This window comes from Chaetodon trifascialis, chromosome 18 (assembly GCF_039877785.1).
Source record: "Chaetodon trifascialis isolate fChaTrf1 chromosome 18, fChaTrf1.hap1, whole genome shotgun sequence".
Classification (NCBI taxonomy): domain Eukaryota; kingdom Metazoa; phylum Chordata; class Actinopteri; order Chaetodontiformes; family Chaetodontidae; genus Chaetodon; species Chaetodon trifascialis.
The window spans coordinates 19,235,987-19,250,570 of record NC_092073.1 but is presented as its reverse complement, the minus strand read 5'-3'; the positions used below and the strand labels follow the sequence as shown (position 1 = coordinate 19,250,570).

General features: G+C 43.5%; 2 protein-coding genes across 2 annotated transcripts; one reads left to right on the top strand and one right to left on the bottom strand.

Annotated features, from left to right (window-relative positions):
• Nucleotides 1-185: 185 nt before the first annotated feature.
• ralaa (v-ral simian leukemia viral oncogene homolog Aa (ras related)) lies at nt 186-7,608 on the bottom strand. The gene is made up of 5 exons (XM_070985773.1): nt 7,427-7,608; nt 5,296-5,551; nt 4,954-5,162; nt 4,017-4,191; nt 186-3,914 (listed from the first exon to the last, which is right to left on the bottom strand). Exons 2-5 carry the CDS (start codon nt 5,407-5,409, stop codon nt 3,792-3,794), a joined length of 621 nt encoding a protein of 206 aa, XP_070841874.1. The 5' UTR covers nt 5,410-5,551; nt 7,427-7,608; the 3' UTR covers nt 186-3,791.
• med1l (mediator complex subunit 1-like) lies at nt 6,851-12,873 on the top strand. Its single transcript, XM_070985774.1, has 17 exons — nt 6,851-7,877; nt 8,112-8,203; nt 9,232-9,307; nt 9,398-9,452; nt 9,571-9,697; nt 9,770-9,798; nt 9,974-10,045; nt 10,152-10,226; nt 10,557-10,633; nt 10,704-10,766; nt 10,843-10,954; nt 11,066-11,190; nt 11,284-11,405; nt 11,526-11,724; nt 11,820-11,915; nt 12,135-12,237; nt 12,440-12,873. Exons 2-17 carry the CDS (start codon nt 8,114-8,116, stop codon nt 12,795-12,797), a joined length of 1,779 nt encoding a protein of 592 aa, XP_070841875.1. The 5' UTR covers nt 6,851-7,877; nt 8,112-8,113; the 3' UTR covers nt 12,798-12,873.
• Nucleotides 12,874-14,584: the final 1,711 nt, after the last annotated feature.

Below are 14,584 nucleotides of genomic sequence, written 5' to 3'. Positions count from 1 at the left end.
GACAGGCTGCCTGTGCTTGGACTCACTGCTGCAACAGTGTAAATAACGGTAAACTATTCTTTAAATTCACGGTTCCTGCGGCGTTCAAAATCAAAATCAGGTGGGTCTGCAGGTGGGATATGAGACAACAATGCAGGCCAAGACATCAACCTTCCCGCAAAGAACATCTGGATACATTTGGAAAATATTATTAGTAATATCCACTTTATTTGCCATTTCCAAATAACTCACAAAAAATGAATTGAAATGTAAGCGTCACCTCTTGCATTCACAAACAGATAGGCTACATTAGTGGTTATGTTCAAAATAAGTAAACATGAAGGAAACATTTAACTGATGGCATACATACAACCATCCAATCAAAGACATAGATACCTTTTTTTTTTATTCCAAGGGTATTTATATAAAAGGCAAAACAGGTTATTTGAATACCCAGTAGGACAGTCTGCTCATAGCTTTCACACAAATATCTGTTTTAGTATCACCCCTTCAATCCCGCTGAAAACGTCTGGCCAATCAAGTCGATTAAATTATACGTGAAGACAAAGAGAAAAAGTAGAATAATTGAGTATGCTTCCGAAAAGCACTGAAACAAGAATTACACGGTGTTAAGCCAATGTTAAGAGTAAGCAAGCACGATGGTGGTCACTTTATAGTAGCTTCTGCAATCCTCCACGACGAAGACACAGCAGCTAATGTAATGGCTAGAAGCTGAGGAAGGGATGCCTTCACAGACTGTGATTCACACTGTGTCAGTTTCTGTGCCCGTCGCTTCAACTTTCAGGGGTGCTTCAGTCGTGGTACGGTGTACTGGAGGTTAGCCCTTAGAACATATTGACCCAAACCACTTCCCAAACATTCTGATGCCATGGCGCGCTAACGCTTCAGGTGCAAATTCACCTCAGAGATTCCATCTCACCCTCCCATCTTTAAAGTCTCTCTACTGTGTGCTTTTCAGTTCGGAAGAAATATCACAGCATTCGTTTGCATCACTGTCTTTTTGTACAACGGAGACACTGAAATATAGGACAAAAGAGAAAAGAAGCTTGTAATCAAAGCCAGGGATTCTTTAGTGTTCGAGGGAATCAACGAGACAACATGAAAGGCCCAGTGTGCAGGACTTAGTGGCATCTAGTGGTGAGGTTGCAGGTTGCAACCAGCTGAAACCCCCCACCTTCCCGTCCAAGCGTCTAAGGCAGGGGTGGGCAAACTGTTCCACAAAGGGCCGCTGTTGCTGCAGGTCTTCTTTCCAACCAAGCAGCAGCACACCAGACTTGACTCATTCAATCAACTGATCTCACTCTTCAGACAGCTGATTGGTCAAACTGTGAGCTCTTGATTGGTTGGAAAGAAAACCTGCAGCCACAGCGGCCCTTTGTGGAACAGTTTGCCCACCCCTGGTCTAAGGAAAACACACTGGATGCTCAATACGCAAAAGGCTCTCTCTTGAACCAGTGTTTGATTTGTCCCTTCTGGGCTATAGTAGAAACATGGCGGACTCCGCAGAAGAGGACCTGCTCCCAGAGCTCATTCTAAGCTAATGAGAACAACAATTCTTATCTTCAGGCGATTATACACTAATGAAAACATGCCTGTTAAATTTCTGCCCATAGATCCCCTAAAAATCCTGCACACTGGCCCTTTAAGTATTTCTGAAATACAAAACGATTCACAATCTTTGACTGATGTTGGGTTTTCTGAGCTGTGGTCAGACCTCTGAACAGCTTAAATGCTTCTACCTCTCAGTCTTAACACTGACAATGTTTTGAATAGTTTCCAAGTCTCGTGTTCTCTTCCTCTTTGCAATTCCAACAATCATTTTTGCATAGACTCCAGCGTTGGGCTTCCTATTGGCTGAGGAGCTCCTTCAGTGTAAGTGTGTGAGCAGCTGCTGCTCACACACTTTTACTCTCCTGCTGAATGACTTAAACTGGATCAGAGTGAAATGTGGCAACAACGTCCGGACGGTTGTCTTTAAAAACTCAAAATAATAAATTATCTTAAATAAGTTATAAGCTTTGTGGTTAGAAAATTGAGTGGCTCAGTCATAAAGGGAAACTAAGAGAATGGAGGGTCAGATTTCACAGTGTGTTTTGGTCTATAATCATGTATAGCTTTCACATTTTGCCAATTTTTTTTTTTTTTTTTTTTTTTACACTGCTTCAATCTTCAATTGCCAGTGAAAGTATCACTAGATCAGATGAACAGATGAGGGAATTCATTAAGATTTAACTACAGCTGTAAAACACCGGGTAGCCTGACACAAAGGTAAACAAAGCAGAATGTCAATGACCTCTAAAGCCTGCACATCGTCGGCAGCCTACGGTTACAGGCGAACGGGAAGGGTTCAGGGGTTCTTCACATTCACAATGGACAGAGGCAACAGTGATGCACTGTACATCAATTATTAAATCTCTCATAACCCTGCGTTTCTTTCCCAGGCCATTCAGACTGAAACTGTTTAAGCTCCCCTTTAGCTTCGCCACAAACACTGCAGTGCTTACTTTTCATGCTCACTATAGCAAGTTGTCATTTCCAGTAATAAGTGGGCACTTGTTTGTACTAGCTAGCATTTTTCTTTGGTGACTGACAGCAACCTTTTTGGACCGGTACCACCTTATTTCTGTCATGCCTGCATTAATTGTTTCATATTTTATGCCCTAAAATGAATCTACCCTTCAATTTATTCCCACTTAAATTAATATTAAGAAATACATTTAAGTAGAAAAAAGAGGGGAAAACAAGGTTGGTGATTAAAAGTCTGAGCCAGAAAAAAGTAAAATTGGCAAAAGAAATCTTTACATGACTGGAAGCTATTTATTTTACCAACTTTAAGATGCGTTCAAGACAGCATGTAAAGGATGTAGTGTCACGGAATCGCCTTTTATCAGAGCACCAGGGATTCCTTTGAAACAAAAAACAAAGCAAAGGCAATGAACGTCATTAGCCGAGCGAGGTAAAATTTCTGAAATGTTAGATTTGAAAAAAGTTCAAGTGTACAATCCCTCACAGATTTAAGGGCAATGATCAATGTCGTTTGTGCATTTGAGAGGACTCAACAAAGTGACGCGAAGGGGAAAGAAACTGGAAACGTTAGTGCGCTCATCTTACGCCGCTCGATATGATTCGAGGAGAAAAGAAAAGTCCGACTTCACAGATAAAAATAAGTGTTCAAAACCACGTAGTAAAAGTGAGGCGTAAAACGACAAATGGGAATGGCATCAAATTTCAGCTCTGACTTAGTTAACGCGACAATCTTTCAATTAAAATATTTCGTAGATTCACCAGTGCAATGTACACTTCTCGGTGGCACTTGATGAATTCTGGGTTGACACTACGCTGCCCGCTTCCATCTCCGACCCAAACTCCAGTTACATCTTCCCCGTTCAAACCTCGGCTCTGACACCTTCCTTTTCATCTTTTCCGTTGAACTGCACAGTTGTCTGAATATATTATACACACCAAACTTTACAATGAAAGGTTTTGTAACGTTTCACGGCTCAGCCTCTTTGTCAAGCTTAGGCCTAAATTAAAACACCATCCATTTATTACACTCTGTAATGTGGTCAGAGTGAGAGAGAGAGAGAGAGAGAGAGAGAGAGTACATAAATTATTTGGAGTGTCAGCACATAAAAAGTTAGAGCTATAAATGGTGTATGGAGTGCCACCTTACTACTCCCTGACGCACGGTCAGATGTCCCGTTAGCCATGGTCAGGTACGGGCACAAAATAAATGCAAAAGTCTGAGAAATGTATATGTACAGAAGCAGCTATCCTGCTCTCTCTTACCACTATAAAATACAGCATCTCTCTCTAATTCTCTTGGCCAAACTTTTGCTTTTCTTCTTCCCGTTCTTCTCTTTGCTGTCCTCCATTTTCCTTGCCCGGATCTCTCTCATCAGGTCGAAGAACACCTGTTGAAACACAGCAAAAAGAGCGCGGGGGGTCACGTTTCTCTGTTTGCTCAATATCAAGAACGTAGACGTATTCAGCCCGGGATGCCTGTCTTTGCCTACCTTGTCGACATTGGCACGGGTTTTGGCAGAGGTCTCCACGTAGCACACGCCCCACTGCTCGGCGCGTGCCTTCGCCTCGTCTGCGCTGACCTGCCGTCGGTCGTCCAAGTCCGACTTGTTCCCGACCAAGAGAAAGGGCACGTTCTCGTCCTCCTTCACTCGCAGAATCTGCTCTCTGTGAGACAGGAAACGTCACTCAGCCATGAATTATACAAACAGACAGATTACTGCTTGCTAAAAGTTGTTTCAAGTATGTCAGTGAGGTACAACGGCCTTTAATGATGTTCCAAAACGTCAGACATTTTTCACACATTTTAACAGGAGGAAAAGACCTGAAGCCTGAGATATTGCTTTTAAATTTGCGTTCACATGATGGCTGGCTCTTGTAACCTGCGTCCGTTTGTTGCACACATCCTCAGATGGTAACAAGATGCAATATGCACATGAACAGCAGGGGGAGTGTGGGGGAGTACAGGGGTGTGACAGGGTCAGGGGTCAGAAGACATGTCTGCAGTGACAACAATGGTGGAAAGTTTTGAAGACAAGCTGACACACCAGGTCCACAACTGTCCTCATCTGTACGATGTGTCACTGACAAATATGCTTGTCCAAACGGCTGGAGACAAATCAGTACAATTTTATAGGTTGACGTGGGAAACTGCAAAAAAAAAAAAAAGTAGAGACAAGGCGGAAAACGTTGGAAAAACAGAGCGAGGACGGTGCTGATGTCACGTTTTGACCACCTGTCATCAGACACCTGAGCTGGTTCCCTCACTTGGAAACCTCCAGTGACGCACAAAGTACGTGGACAAGTACATGAACAACTCTGCTCACAACGCCGTCGACATGAACGCGTGGTTAAAAAGCAAGCACATCTCCAGCCTAACAGATACTTTCATTTAAATTCTTATGATGGGGAAATGAAAAGTTTATGGACCTGAAGTCTACTGTTGCTGCAAATGATTCCAGTTCTGTGATGGAAAACACACAGAGGAAACCCTCGCCACTACGGAAGTAGTTATCCCGGATGGCTGCGTAGTCCTCCTGTCCAGCCGTGTCAAGGATGTCAATCTGGACCTCCTCGCCGTCCAGCACCACTTTCTTCCTGTAGCTGTCTGCTTTGGTGGGTTCGTAGTCTTCCACAAACTACGAGGAGACAAAAATGAAGTTTGCCTTAACAACTGAGGTCGACTTGGTTGCCCATGACGCCACAAAGAGAAACGTTCCTACCTCAACAACTTGTGAATTTTACTTGACTGCTGTGCTCTAAGTTGCTCACCTCATCATACATGAACTGGAGGGTGAGCGCTGACTTCCCCACTCCTCCGCTGCCCACCATAATCACTTTGTGAAGGGCTAGAGAGTTCTGCCCTTTTGGCTTAGCAGCTGCCATGGCTCTGTGCGCTGAGGGATCCGAGTGTAAAAGGGAGGAAGTTCAACGTGGAGCCGGAGGTGGAGGGAGACGGTTGCGAAATGAAAAACCGCAAGAGTCAGTCTGAGGATTCCAGCTGCAGCAAAGTGCAGAATGATAATTCCTGGGGAGAAAAAGAGAGATCGTAAGATGTTTCATCATCGTTTCCGACGCTCTAGATTCCATTTCTGGAGCCAGACTGCGAAGCCATTGTGTCTCATCGCAATAAAAAGAAGCCAGGAGAAACTGCCATTACTACAGATGTAGTACAGAGGATTGTTCTCTGAGCCTAGTTAAGACTACGGCAATATGAATGTGGTAATGACCACCGGCACTAGATTGATGCATTAGAAACTGCTTTATAATGAGTATTTTCATTATCGCTCCACCCTGCAGCTATGTGAGCACAGAAAGATGAAATTTCCCTGAATAAAGCCATTTGAGCACTGCTTCTTTTTTCTTTGTAATGACAAAAAAAGACAGAAAATAGATTTAATTACTGGAAAAATTAGACCCACTTCAGCGTTTCTTCACACACTACGCAGAAATTATTTGGGTCATTGAAACAAAAACATTATTTTGTACTTCTTTGTTGAGAAATTCTTCCTTTCAGACATCTGCATGGATAAGAGAGTTTTGAGAGAAGAGAAGGTCTGCCAGAAATATGAATAATGTCAAATCGAGAGCTACCTTGTCAATGCAATGCTATTCTGCAGCCAGATTTCACATGCCGGATGGTAAACACATTTGCAACCTGCAGGAAAATATCACTCGTGGCAAGATCGGTGACATACGGGTGAGCAAAGCGCGCCGTGACAAACAGTAGGCAAATTCCACTAACCCAAGAGGAACCTGGGGAAACAATTTAGCAAAGAAATATAACTTTTTAAAAGCTTCTGGGTAACATCTGGCAGTATTTTCCAAACTCTGACAGGAGTGGATAAAATTCGACACATGCCGAAGCGATTTAGCGGTCAGTTTCCCAGACTGAACTGTCCAAGAAGACTATGGGAACACCAGCATGTCCTGAGGTGTGTGCTAATGCTCTTTCCTACTGCAGGCCCACACACACCTCTGGGGATGAGGGATACAGATGGGAACGCTGCCAATAGGTCATTATACAAATTAACAAGAGGGGTCCATGCACTGCAAGTCCATATTAAGATTTAGTATTGAAGGAAATGTCTTCTTACCTTCACAATTTAAACCTCATAGTAAAATAATAGACATCTCCTCACAAAGTCAGTAAAGATTATGCTCATATATATCCATATGTATACTTTTAGTAATTTTAGGCTTCTTAAAAGTCCTTAAGAAACGTTTATAACACAACAACACGCGGGAATAGAGACGCAGTAATAAGTATTAGGGTTTAAATGATGACCTCAAAATCAGGTGTGCCTGTCATTACGTGTCATCATACGGGCTTAACAAACGCACATCATGAAATTGGCTTCTCCAAAACGTTACTAACACTGGCACGTCAAGAATATAATAGATGGTCTATACTCTTAGATGAGCAAGTGACAATTTCGCCCTTTAGTTACGACACCAGACGGCTGAAATCGTAAAATAACGATGCGCAATACTGTAATAATCACATTAACTTAATAACAAGTTAGCTGGTGACATGTCAACTGCAGGTAAACTAGCTAGCAGGTTGACTACAGTGGGCGATGTGGCTAACAAGCTAACTAACCTACCAAGCAGATTAACGTCGCCTGGACGTTAAATTAACGTTTAAGGGAGTTCAAAATGAAGGCAGCGGCTCACATAACGCATAAAAGACGAATCTTCAAAATCGGATACCCAGCAACAGATGTTCGGTCGATCCTTTCAAACTCAGCTGCTTCCTCGCTAGCCAGCTAGGGTGACCACACAGGCAAAGGGCTAGCAAGCGATAACAAGCAGCTAATCACAGATGCAGCGTAAAAAGAGGGCAAACGCGACCGGCAGCAACAGTTACAGCAGCGGCATGTGTGTGAATAACATCACCTACCGGTAGTTTAAAGGGTGTTCACCTCGGCAAGACGTTTGGCGAATGGTGAATTATGGTGGCAAAATGGAAAGGCTCAGCTAGCTGCTTGTTAGCTCATGGCTAGCTCCCCAGCTAACTCCAGAGACTCGGCTGGTAGCTGTTGGCAGCAGACTGACTGCACGTCCTGTGGGCTTGGCTCCGTCTGACAACGCCCGCCCGCCTGGGAGAGCCAGACAACATTGTTTTACTTTTTATGTGACTGTGACATTCATTTCGCACAAATAACAATACCTGCGGTTATAAATCCTAATTTCTGAGTTATGTTAGTCATTCGCTTCCTGGTTGAACGTAAAATACAGATTAAGTTCATGACAGGTAATTGATTAATTGGCTCATCTGTTTAAACGTTGACACGTTTGTTCAGGAGGACATTGACAAGTCAGCAAGAGACAAGTAGACCTTCCAGAGTCAGGTAATGTTAGTTTAAATGTTTTTTTTATGTAAAATATTTAAAAATACACAACTGACTGAATACATTTTTGTCATGTGATGCAAACACACTGTTTCAGTAACTGTTTATAATTTAAAAAAAATGCTTGTTTACTGCAATGATATACTTTAAAGTTGCCTAAAATGGAAGAAAAGGCTACAACAAATACATTTAAGTTTTAATACTTTGACATTTCCCCCCTTTTTTATGCTTTAGAGATGAAGTCGAAGTCCATCATCTCTGACCTGCATTTGAAATTTGCAGAGAAGACATGGAACGAAACATTTCAGCTCGTTCGAAGATGCATGGTAAGACAAATCCCTGTTCAACGTGTGCAACCTTATTAGTTATGTGCAGAGAAAAGTGATGATTGCTTTCAGAAAAGTTATTAAGCTTGTTCTCGGGGAGGCTTCTCCAATATGATGATGTGCTGCAAATCAGGAACTGGTGTGGTGATGCACTGAGAATGAGATCATCCATCCTGCAACACACAGGTCTTTGTTGTCGGATCAGCAGTCTGTGCATTGATGGTGGCTTGGTTTCACTTCACTTCAAGTTGCTTGATTGTCTTTTGGGTTGCCCTGTGGCTGCGGCTTTGTTTCTGCTTAACACCTCTCCTGTTTGGCAAGGCGATCAGTCTTTTGGCCTCAGGCATTTGCTTTTGCAAATGATTGACCTCATGTGCTCAGTTCTTTGTAAGCTGCTCCGTATGCTCGAGTTGGCGACATGTTTAGTGGTCCAAATGTGCAAAGCTTCATCGATTCAGATGTCTTCACTCGACAAAAAAAGCTGCAAAGTGCTCTTAAGTGTGTTTAGCACTGCTGTGCTGACTTGTATGCCGAGGCTATGAGAGGGTGTGTTAGTTTTCTCTGCATTTGTCATGGGTGGAGCAGCAGGGTGGATAATACTTCTGGATTAATACAAAGTGGAGCTTGGCAGTGGTCAGTCTCTGGAGTCTGGTAAACTTGATTACATGGTGGTCTGAGGTGATGTGTGGTCCAAAAGGGATGAGGCAGCTGGGGCCAGTCGTTGGGTTTCCTGCCAGCAGTGATGCTGAAGAGGACTTTTGCAGGATTAGACTTCCCCAGAAAAAGAAGTTCTGAGATTAATGTGTTTTCACACACTCAGGTGCAACAGCGTCGCAGCCTCCCTGCTTTTTAAAGTCTAATCTTCCCAAAAGTGCGACACAGAAATGTCAACACTTCCCTTTGCAATGGTGTCATGCAGTTTGTGTGTTATGGGATGGGCCGAGAGGACCAAGGACGCTTTACACAAGGATGACATAGCCACACAACTACTCCTTTGTTTTCTTTTTCTTCCCTTTGTCCCCCAATAGGACAAATCCAGAGATGAATCCAAACCCTGTGAGCTGCTGGTTAGATCCCTGGAAAGGCTCCAGCAAGTGTTTCATGGTAAACAAACAACATACCAATAGTTCTGTATGTATTTTGGTGCATGTCTTTCACTTCGCCTGTGAGTAAGTGAGTGTCTGCTTGTTTCAGTGTCCTCCATGAACACCATGAAGTCTCGTCTGGAATTGATAGCTAAACAACAAGGGTAGAGTTTTTCTTTCTTTGACATTGTTGCCTTGTGATGTTGCCCCTTTAATTTTCTTTATATATGTGTGAGTGTAATGCACCGGCACAAACCTCCTTCCTTATCCCATCCTGCCTAGAATGGGCTTTCACATCACTGAGGCCACATGCTACCTGACGGCAGATCTGTTCTACCTGGAGGTGGTGTTGCTGCCGTGCGGCGGGGTGGAGGACGTGAAGGTGGCCCCACATGGAGGATCCCCCGCTGTAAGTGGACTGCGCTGCTCACGTTACTCCTCCTTTTACTGTGAGCGATAATGAAATGAAATTGTCTTGCAGCCCAGCGAGTCCCTTCTCCAGCTGCTGAGGTAAGCGATGGTAAATTTCTACGTTGACATTGAGCCTGCAACCAGCAGGGCAGTTAATCCCCTAAACTACAGAGATGAAGTATCAGTGCTTTTTAAATGATTACCTTAAGATACATAGTTTCAGATGCTGATTGTGCTGTTTTCTTTGGATTTTTTTTTTTTTTGGTTTGCACAGGTCAAAAAATTTTGCTGAGTTCTCCGTGAAGCTGGCAGGCCTCTCCACCCGCTATAACATCCCTGGAGACAAGTGCCTACTCTTAAAATACTTTTTAACCTTTTAAAATTTTGGGCCTCCTGCAGTCATTTTGTTATTTTTGTCTTTTTTTCTTTTTTTTGGATTTGTTTTGTTTCAGTGAAGTCAAATTAAAATTGCTCACATCGCTGCAATGCCTCTGGAAAGACTTGCAGCAAATATCACATTTACAGAGGTAAGTGACATGAAAACAAGGATGTCCAGAAACGTCTTCTACAGTTAAGAGCTGTGACGATTAGGAGACGAATTAATTTGTCAGAATTAATCGGCTTCTGCTCATTTCAGTCATTTTTCAAGCAAAGAAGCCAAATATTTTCTGGGTCCTGCTTCTCAAACATGAGGACTTGCTGCCTGTTTTATAGCAAACAAAATTTGGATAAAATAGCAAATTTGGGGAGATCCCTTTAAGTTCTTGGATTCATTGGCATTCAGAAGATTAATTGATAATGAAAATTGATTGTTGCATCCCAAAAACAAACAGAATCAGCAGCTTTTCTGCTTTCAGGGAGCCGAAGGACTCTGACCCCAAAGTGGACTTGATTAACAATGGCAGGGTTGGGTGTCTGATTGCTGGAAAAGAAGGTACCAAGAGGCCAAAACTCAAGTTATGCGTACATCTTTTCTTCAGCTGATATTTAATTTATCATTTCAGATTGCCCTCTGACTATCCAGTTCTATATCAGCCCGACTAATGAAATGAACACCTCAGATTCACGTAAGCTTCACTAATAGACCTGTTAATGCATAAAGGGCCTTAACGACTTCCTGAGAAGCTCTTGTTTTTGATGAAGTGACAGGCGCGGTCGTCCAGGCGGCCCAGGTGACTGTAGGCGTCAGTGACGTGACTCACAACCTTCAGATGGCGTCGGTGATCCCACAGCCTCCACAGCTGGATCCACAGGGGTAACGTGTTGCTGTTTAATGTCTCACTCAACGGGATAATCTATTTTACATCCCGCAGTGAATGTCAGCGCCGGCGGTGTTTCAGCACAGTGAAATTCCGTCCTGTGGCAGCTGTCCTGCGTTCCTGCCGCTGAGTCAGGCGCCGCACGAGATGCTGCCGGCCTGCTTCCTCCTCAGACTGCAGCCAGCAGTCCCAGTGACGGTGTCTTTTGTGGACAAGCTCAGACAGATTACAGGTCAGGCAGCTTTATGCCAGAAATAGTGTGAAATGTGTTCAAAAATTCTCTCTGTCGCATGCTCTCTCCTGCTCTCCCTCTGATATTTCATAGATGCGATCATACCAGATGTTGACCTGCAGTGGGCACCCTTACCCAAGCTTCTGATGAGCCGCTCACAAAGTGCAAGCAGCCGCGAGGAGTCCATGGATGAGCAGGATGCTGTTTTTACACTGGTATGCACATTCAACACCATTGTTTTAAGCTCAATGCTGAAGGTAATTCCAAGCTTTATTATTCTGCAAGCCTAGGATGACGTGCACCACGTAAAGTGATTGAACGCCTGCTCTGTGCAGCCTCTTCCTGGTGGTGTGAGGCACAGTTATATTCTCCCTGGAGCTGCATGGGAGGTGCCTGCCCAGAGAAGCACTGTAGTGGACAGGATTCCCTTCACCCTCCCTGCCCATGTCCCGGCCCTGCTGGAGCTGCTTCGTCATCAGTGTGCCTTTAACACTCTGCTGGGGAGCTGTTTCGCTTCACAGCGTGACAGGACGAGTAGGGGAGTTTTAACATCACTGTTAAAACTGGACATGCATGCAAAGCTGGCACATATTTCATTAATCGGGTGTCTGGTGCTTTATTGACGTCAGGTTCGGCTTGTGACCTCCACTTCGAAGTCCTTCCGGAGTCTGAGACCAGCTTTTCCGTGACCTTCCACCGACCTGACGCTGACTCCCTCGCCGTTTGTGAGCTTTTACAATGTGTTTCCTGAGGTAGAAGTGTTAGTTCAGACAGAGCTGAGAGCCTGGACACATGAGAAATGTCAGCTTTTCACAGTCAGCGACAATAGCCTTTATTTACCCGAATGGTTTGGATCTTTTTAGACAGCGGGGTGTATAATTTTAAGATAATGACATAGAAACTTGAATGACTAATTGGTGCTTTTTTCTTTTTTTTTGCCACAGTGCTGGTGAACGTACGTGATTCTCGTCAGATTAGCTGCACTTTGTTCGGAGAGGGAATAGAGGATCCTTCTTTGGCTGAATACATTTCCACTGTCATGATGAGGTACGGCCTCATCACGCATGTCTGCCACTTCTTTCTTTACAGCCAAGAGGATTGTGGCTCTGGGCCTCACTCCTTTCTGTAGGATCAACATCTTGGATCGTGATTGAGATAGTTTTGATATGCAGTTGTATAAAATGGATCGACTTTAACATAAAATCAGCAGTTTAAGGATTTATGTCTTTTTTTTAATACTGTGTCTCAGGTGCATGTCCGTTCCTGTGACCTTGAGGACGTTACACATCAAGCTAGCGGACATCACCTCTGCCCCACTTTCTCCCCGCCGTCCAGCCACCACAGAGGCTGAAAATGACCACTCTGCTCCCTCGAGCACCACCGTGACCGACACCAGCAGCGCCCTGACCACGTTCCCCCAGAGCGCATCTGTGCCAGAGGACGACTTCAGCGTTCCTGGTTCGGCCTGCCATGCCGTGTCTGTAGCCAAATCTGAGCTCCTTCCTGAAATAAACACAAGTCCTGCTGTCACCCTTTACCCAGTCATCCCTGCGGGTGTGTGTCCACACTGGATGACCAGGAACGGTCATCTGTCAGAGCTGATCTGAAGCCGTATGAGCGTTACATGCGATGATTTAAGCCTTTTAAAATGTGCCTTTTTTAGATTTGAATAAACATTTCAGCAAAGCAGCTGTTTCATTCACACACAACACCAGACGTGCAGTGAAGCATGTCGTGTGTAGCTCATATTTGAGTTTATTTTTGAGTTAGTTCATAGCGCATGATCACATCCACCTCCTCCATCCTCCGCAGAAAGCCGGAGCGTTGCTTACTATGCATTCCAGTGTGGCAGAGATTGCCGGCTGTAAAGGTTTGAGGTTTGGCATTTGACCTCTCTCAAACAGCCAAGAGCCCGGTTGATTGGTACCATGTGAGCCAATCGAACATTGTTAAAGTACATGATGCATTCTTGATGGCTTGTAAGAGCGAAGTAGAGATCAACACACACTGCACATTAAAATAAGAAACGACTCAGCTGGATGCATAAATAATATGAAGGGCAGGGCTCGACTGTGTGAGAATGTGGCCGATGCGTCGTGACTTTCCTCTTTAAAACGCAGTGATTGACCAATAAGGAAATGGTGTGAAAGTGGAGGAGTTAAACACCTCTGGGGAATGGAAACTCCCAGCACCATCAGAGAGGCAGAACATGGCGTCATAAAGCAGCCTTATGCTAAATTAGCTGCATGTTGAAAGAAAAGTCACCTTTGACCTGCTTTGAATAGTAGATTTGAGATAAAAGGAGATTGATTAATCCATGGCTCTGATTCAAGGATGCAAGTCAGTGTAAACAAAACACCACGTTATCTGCAGTAGCTCTATAGTCTGTGTGCATTTAGAAACATGCATCTAGAATATAAGTCAACTGTCAACAGCAAACAACTGGTTTTGTCCACTGGCTTTACTGGTAAGTATCCGATGACCTGTATGGCCGCTATTCATAGAAACGTTCCGACATGTGCGGTCAAACTATTCTCTTCTTTCAGTGGGTCTATATCCTCTGAATATTTAAGAGATTATGTGTCCTCAGTGTGTGATTGGTTCAGCGTGAATCTGTGGAAGTCACACCTGTGACGACGCAATACTTAAATATGAATGAGATATAAGATGGAATATGACTTCATGGCTTCAGTTCTGTCACTGTAGGGCCGTGGTGGAAGAGGCGCTCAGACGTTTTAAGTAAAAGTAGCAATGCCACAGTGAAAATACCCTGTTAGTAAAGTAAAAGTACAGAAGTATTAGCATCAAGATATACGTAAAGTGCCAAACAAAAATATCAAAGAAGTCATTTCATGGTTCCAGTTTCACAAATGTGAGGATAACTATTAATTATCATTGGTTTTAAACCATTTTTCATACTATAACAGTCACAGGAGACAGTACTTTTAATACTTGAAGTACATTTTCCTGACACTTCAATGCAGGAATACTGAAGTAAAGGGTCTGATTGCTTCCTCCACCACTGCTGGTTTATAATTAATGATGCATTAATTTTCCTGGCCTGGGATCAATAGTTATATCTTAATGCTGCAGCTGGTAAAGGTGGAGCTAATTAAAACTACTTTGCTGGGTGGCCTAATCCACGATAATAATAACAACAACAATAATAATAATAATAATAATAATAATAATAATAATAATAGTTGTTGTTGTTGTTGTTTATGTTTTGCAGCTATAAAAAGTATACATTGCCATAAACTTTACTTCATCGTGGAGAGTAAACATAGTTTGAGCTGCAGACTGTTTCACTCGGTAACAGAGCGTTTACTTCTGCACCAGTGCGTCTCCTTTTCGAGGCATTTGCATAATGAAGTCCGCTGTGATTCCACAGTAT

Bases quoted from the DNA above. Each gene is read 5' to 3' on its own strand.
- ralaa (XM_070985773.1), bottom strand. From the start codon at position 5,409: ATGGCAGCTGCTAAGCCAAAAGGGCAGAACTCTCTAGCCCTTCACAAA. The intron at 5,163-5,295 runs GTGAGCAACTTA...GTCTCCTCGTAG, and splicing joins TCCAGTTCATGTATGATGAG to TTTGTGGAAGACTACGAACC. The intron at 3,915-4,016 runs GTAGGCAAAGAC...GTGTTTCAACAG, and splicing joins CCCGTGCCAATGTCGACAAG to GTGTTCTTCGACCTGATGAG.
- med1l (XM_070985774.1), top strand. From the start codon at position 8,114: ATGAAGTCGAAGTCCATCATCTCTGACCTGCATTTGAAATTTGCAGAG. The intron at 10,767-10,842 runs GTAAGCTTCACT...TTTTTGATGAAG, and splicing joins AATGAACACCTCAGATTCAC to TGACAGGCGCGGTCGTCCAG. The intron at 11,406-11,525 runs GTATGCACATTC...TGCTCTGTGCAG, and splicing joins AGGATGCTGTTTTTACACTG to CCTCTTCCTGGTGGTGTGAG.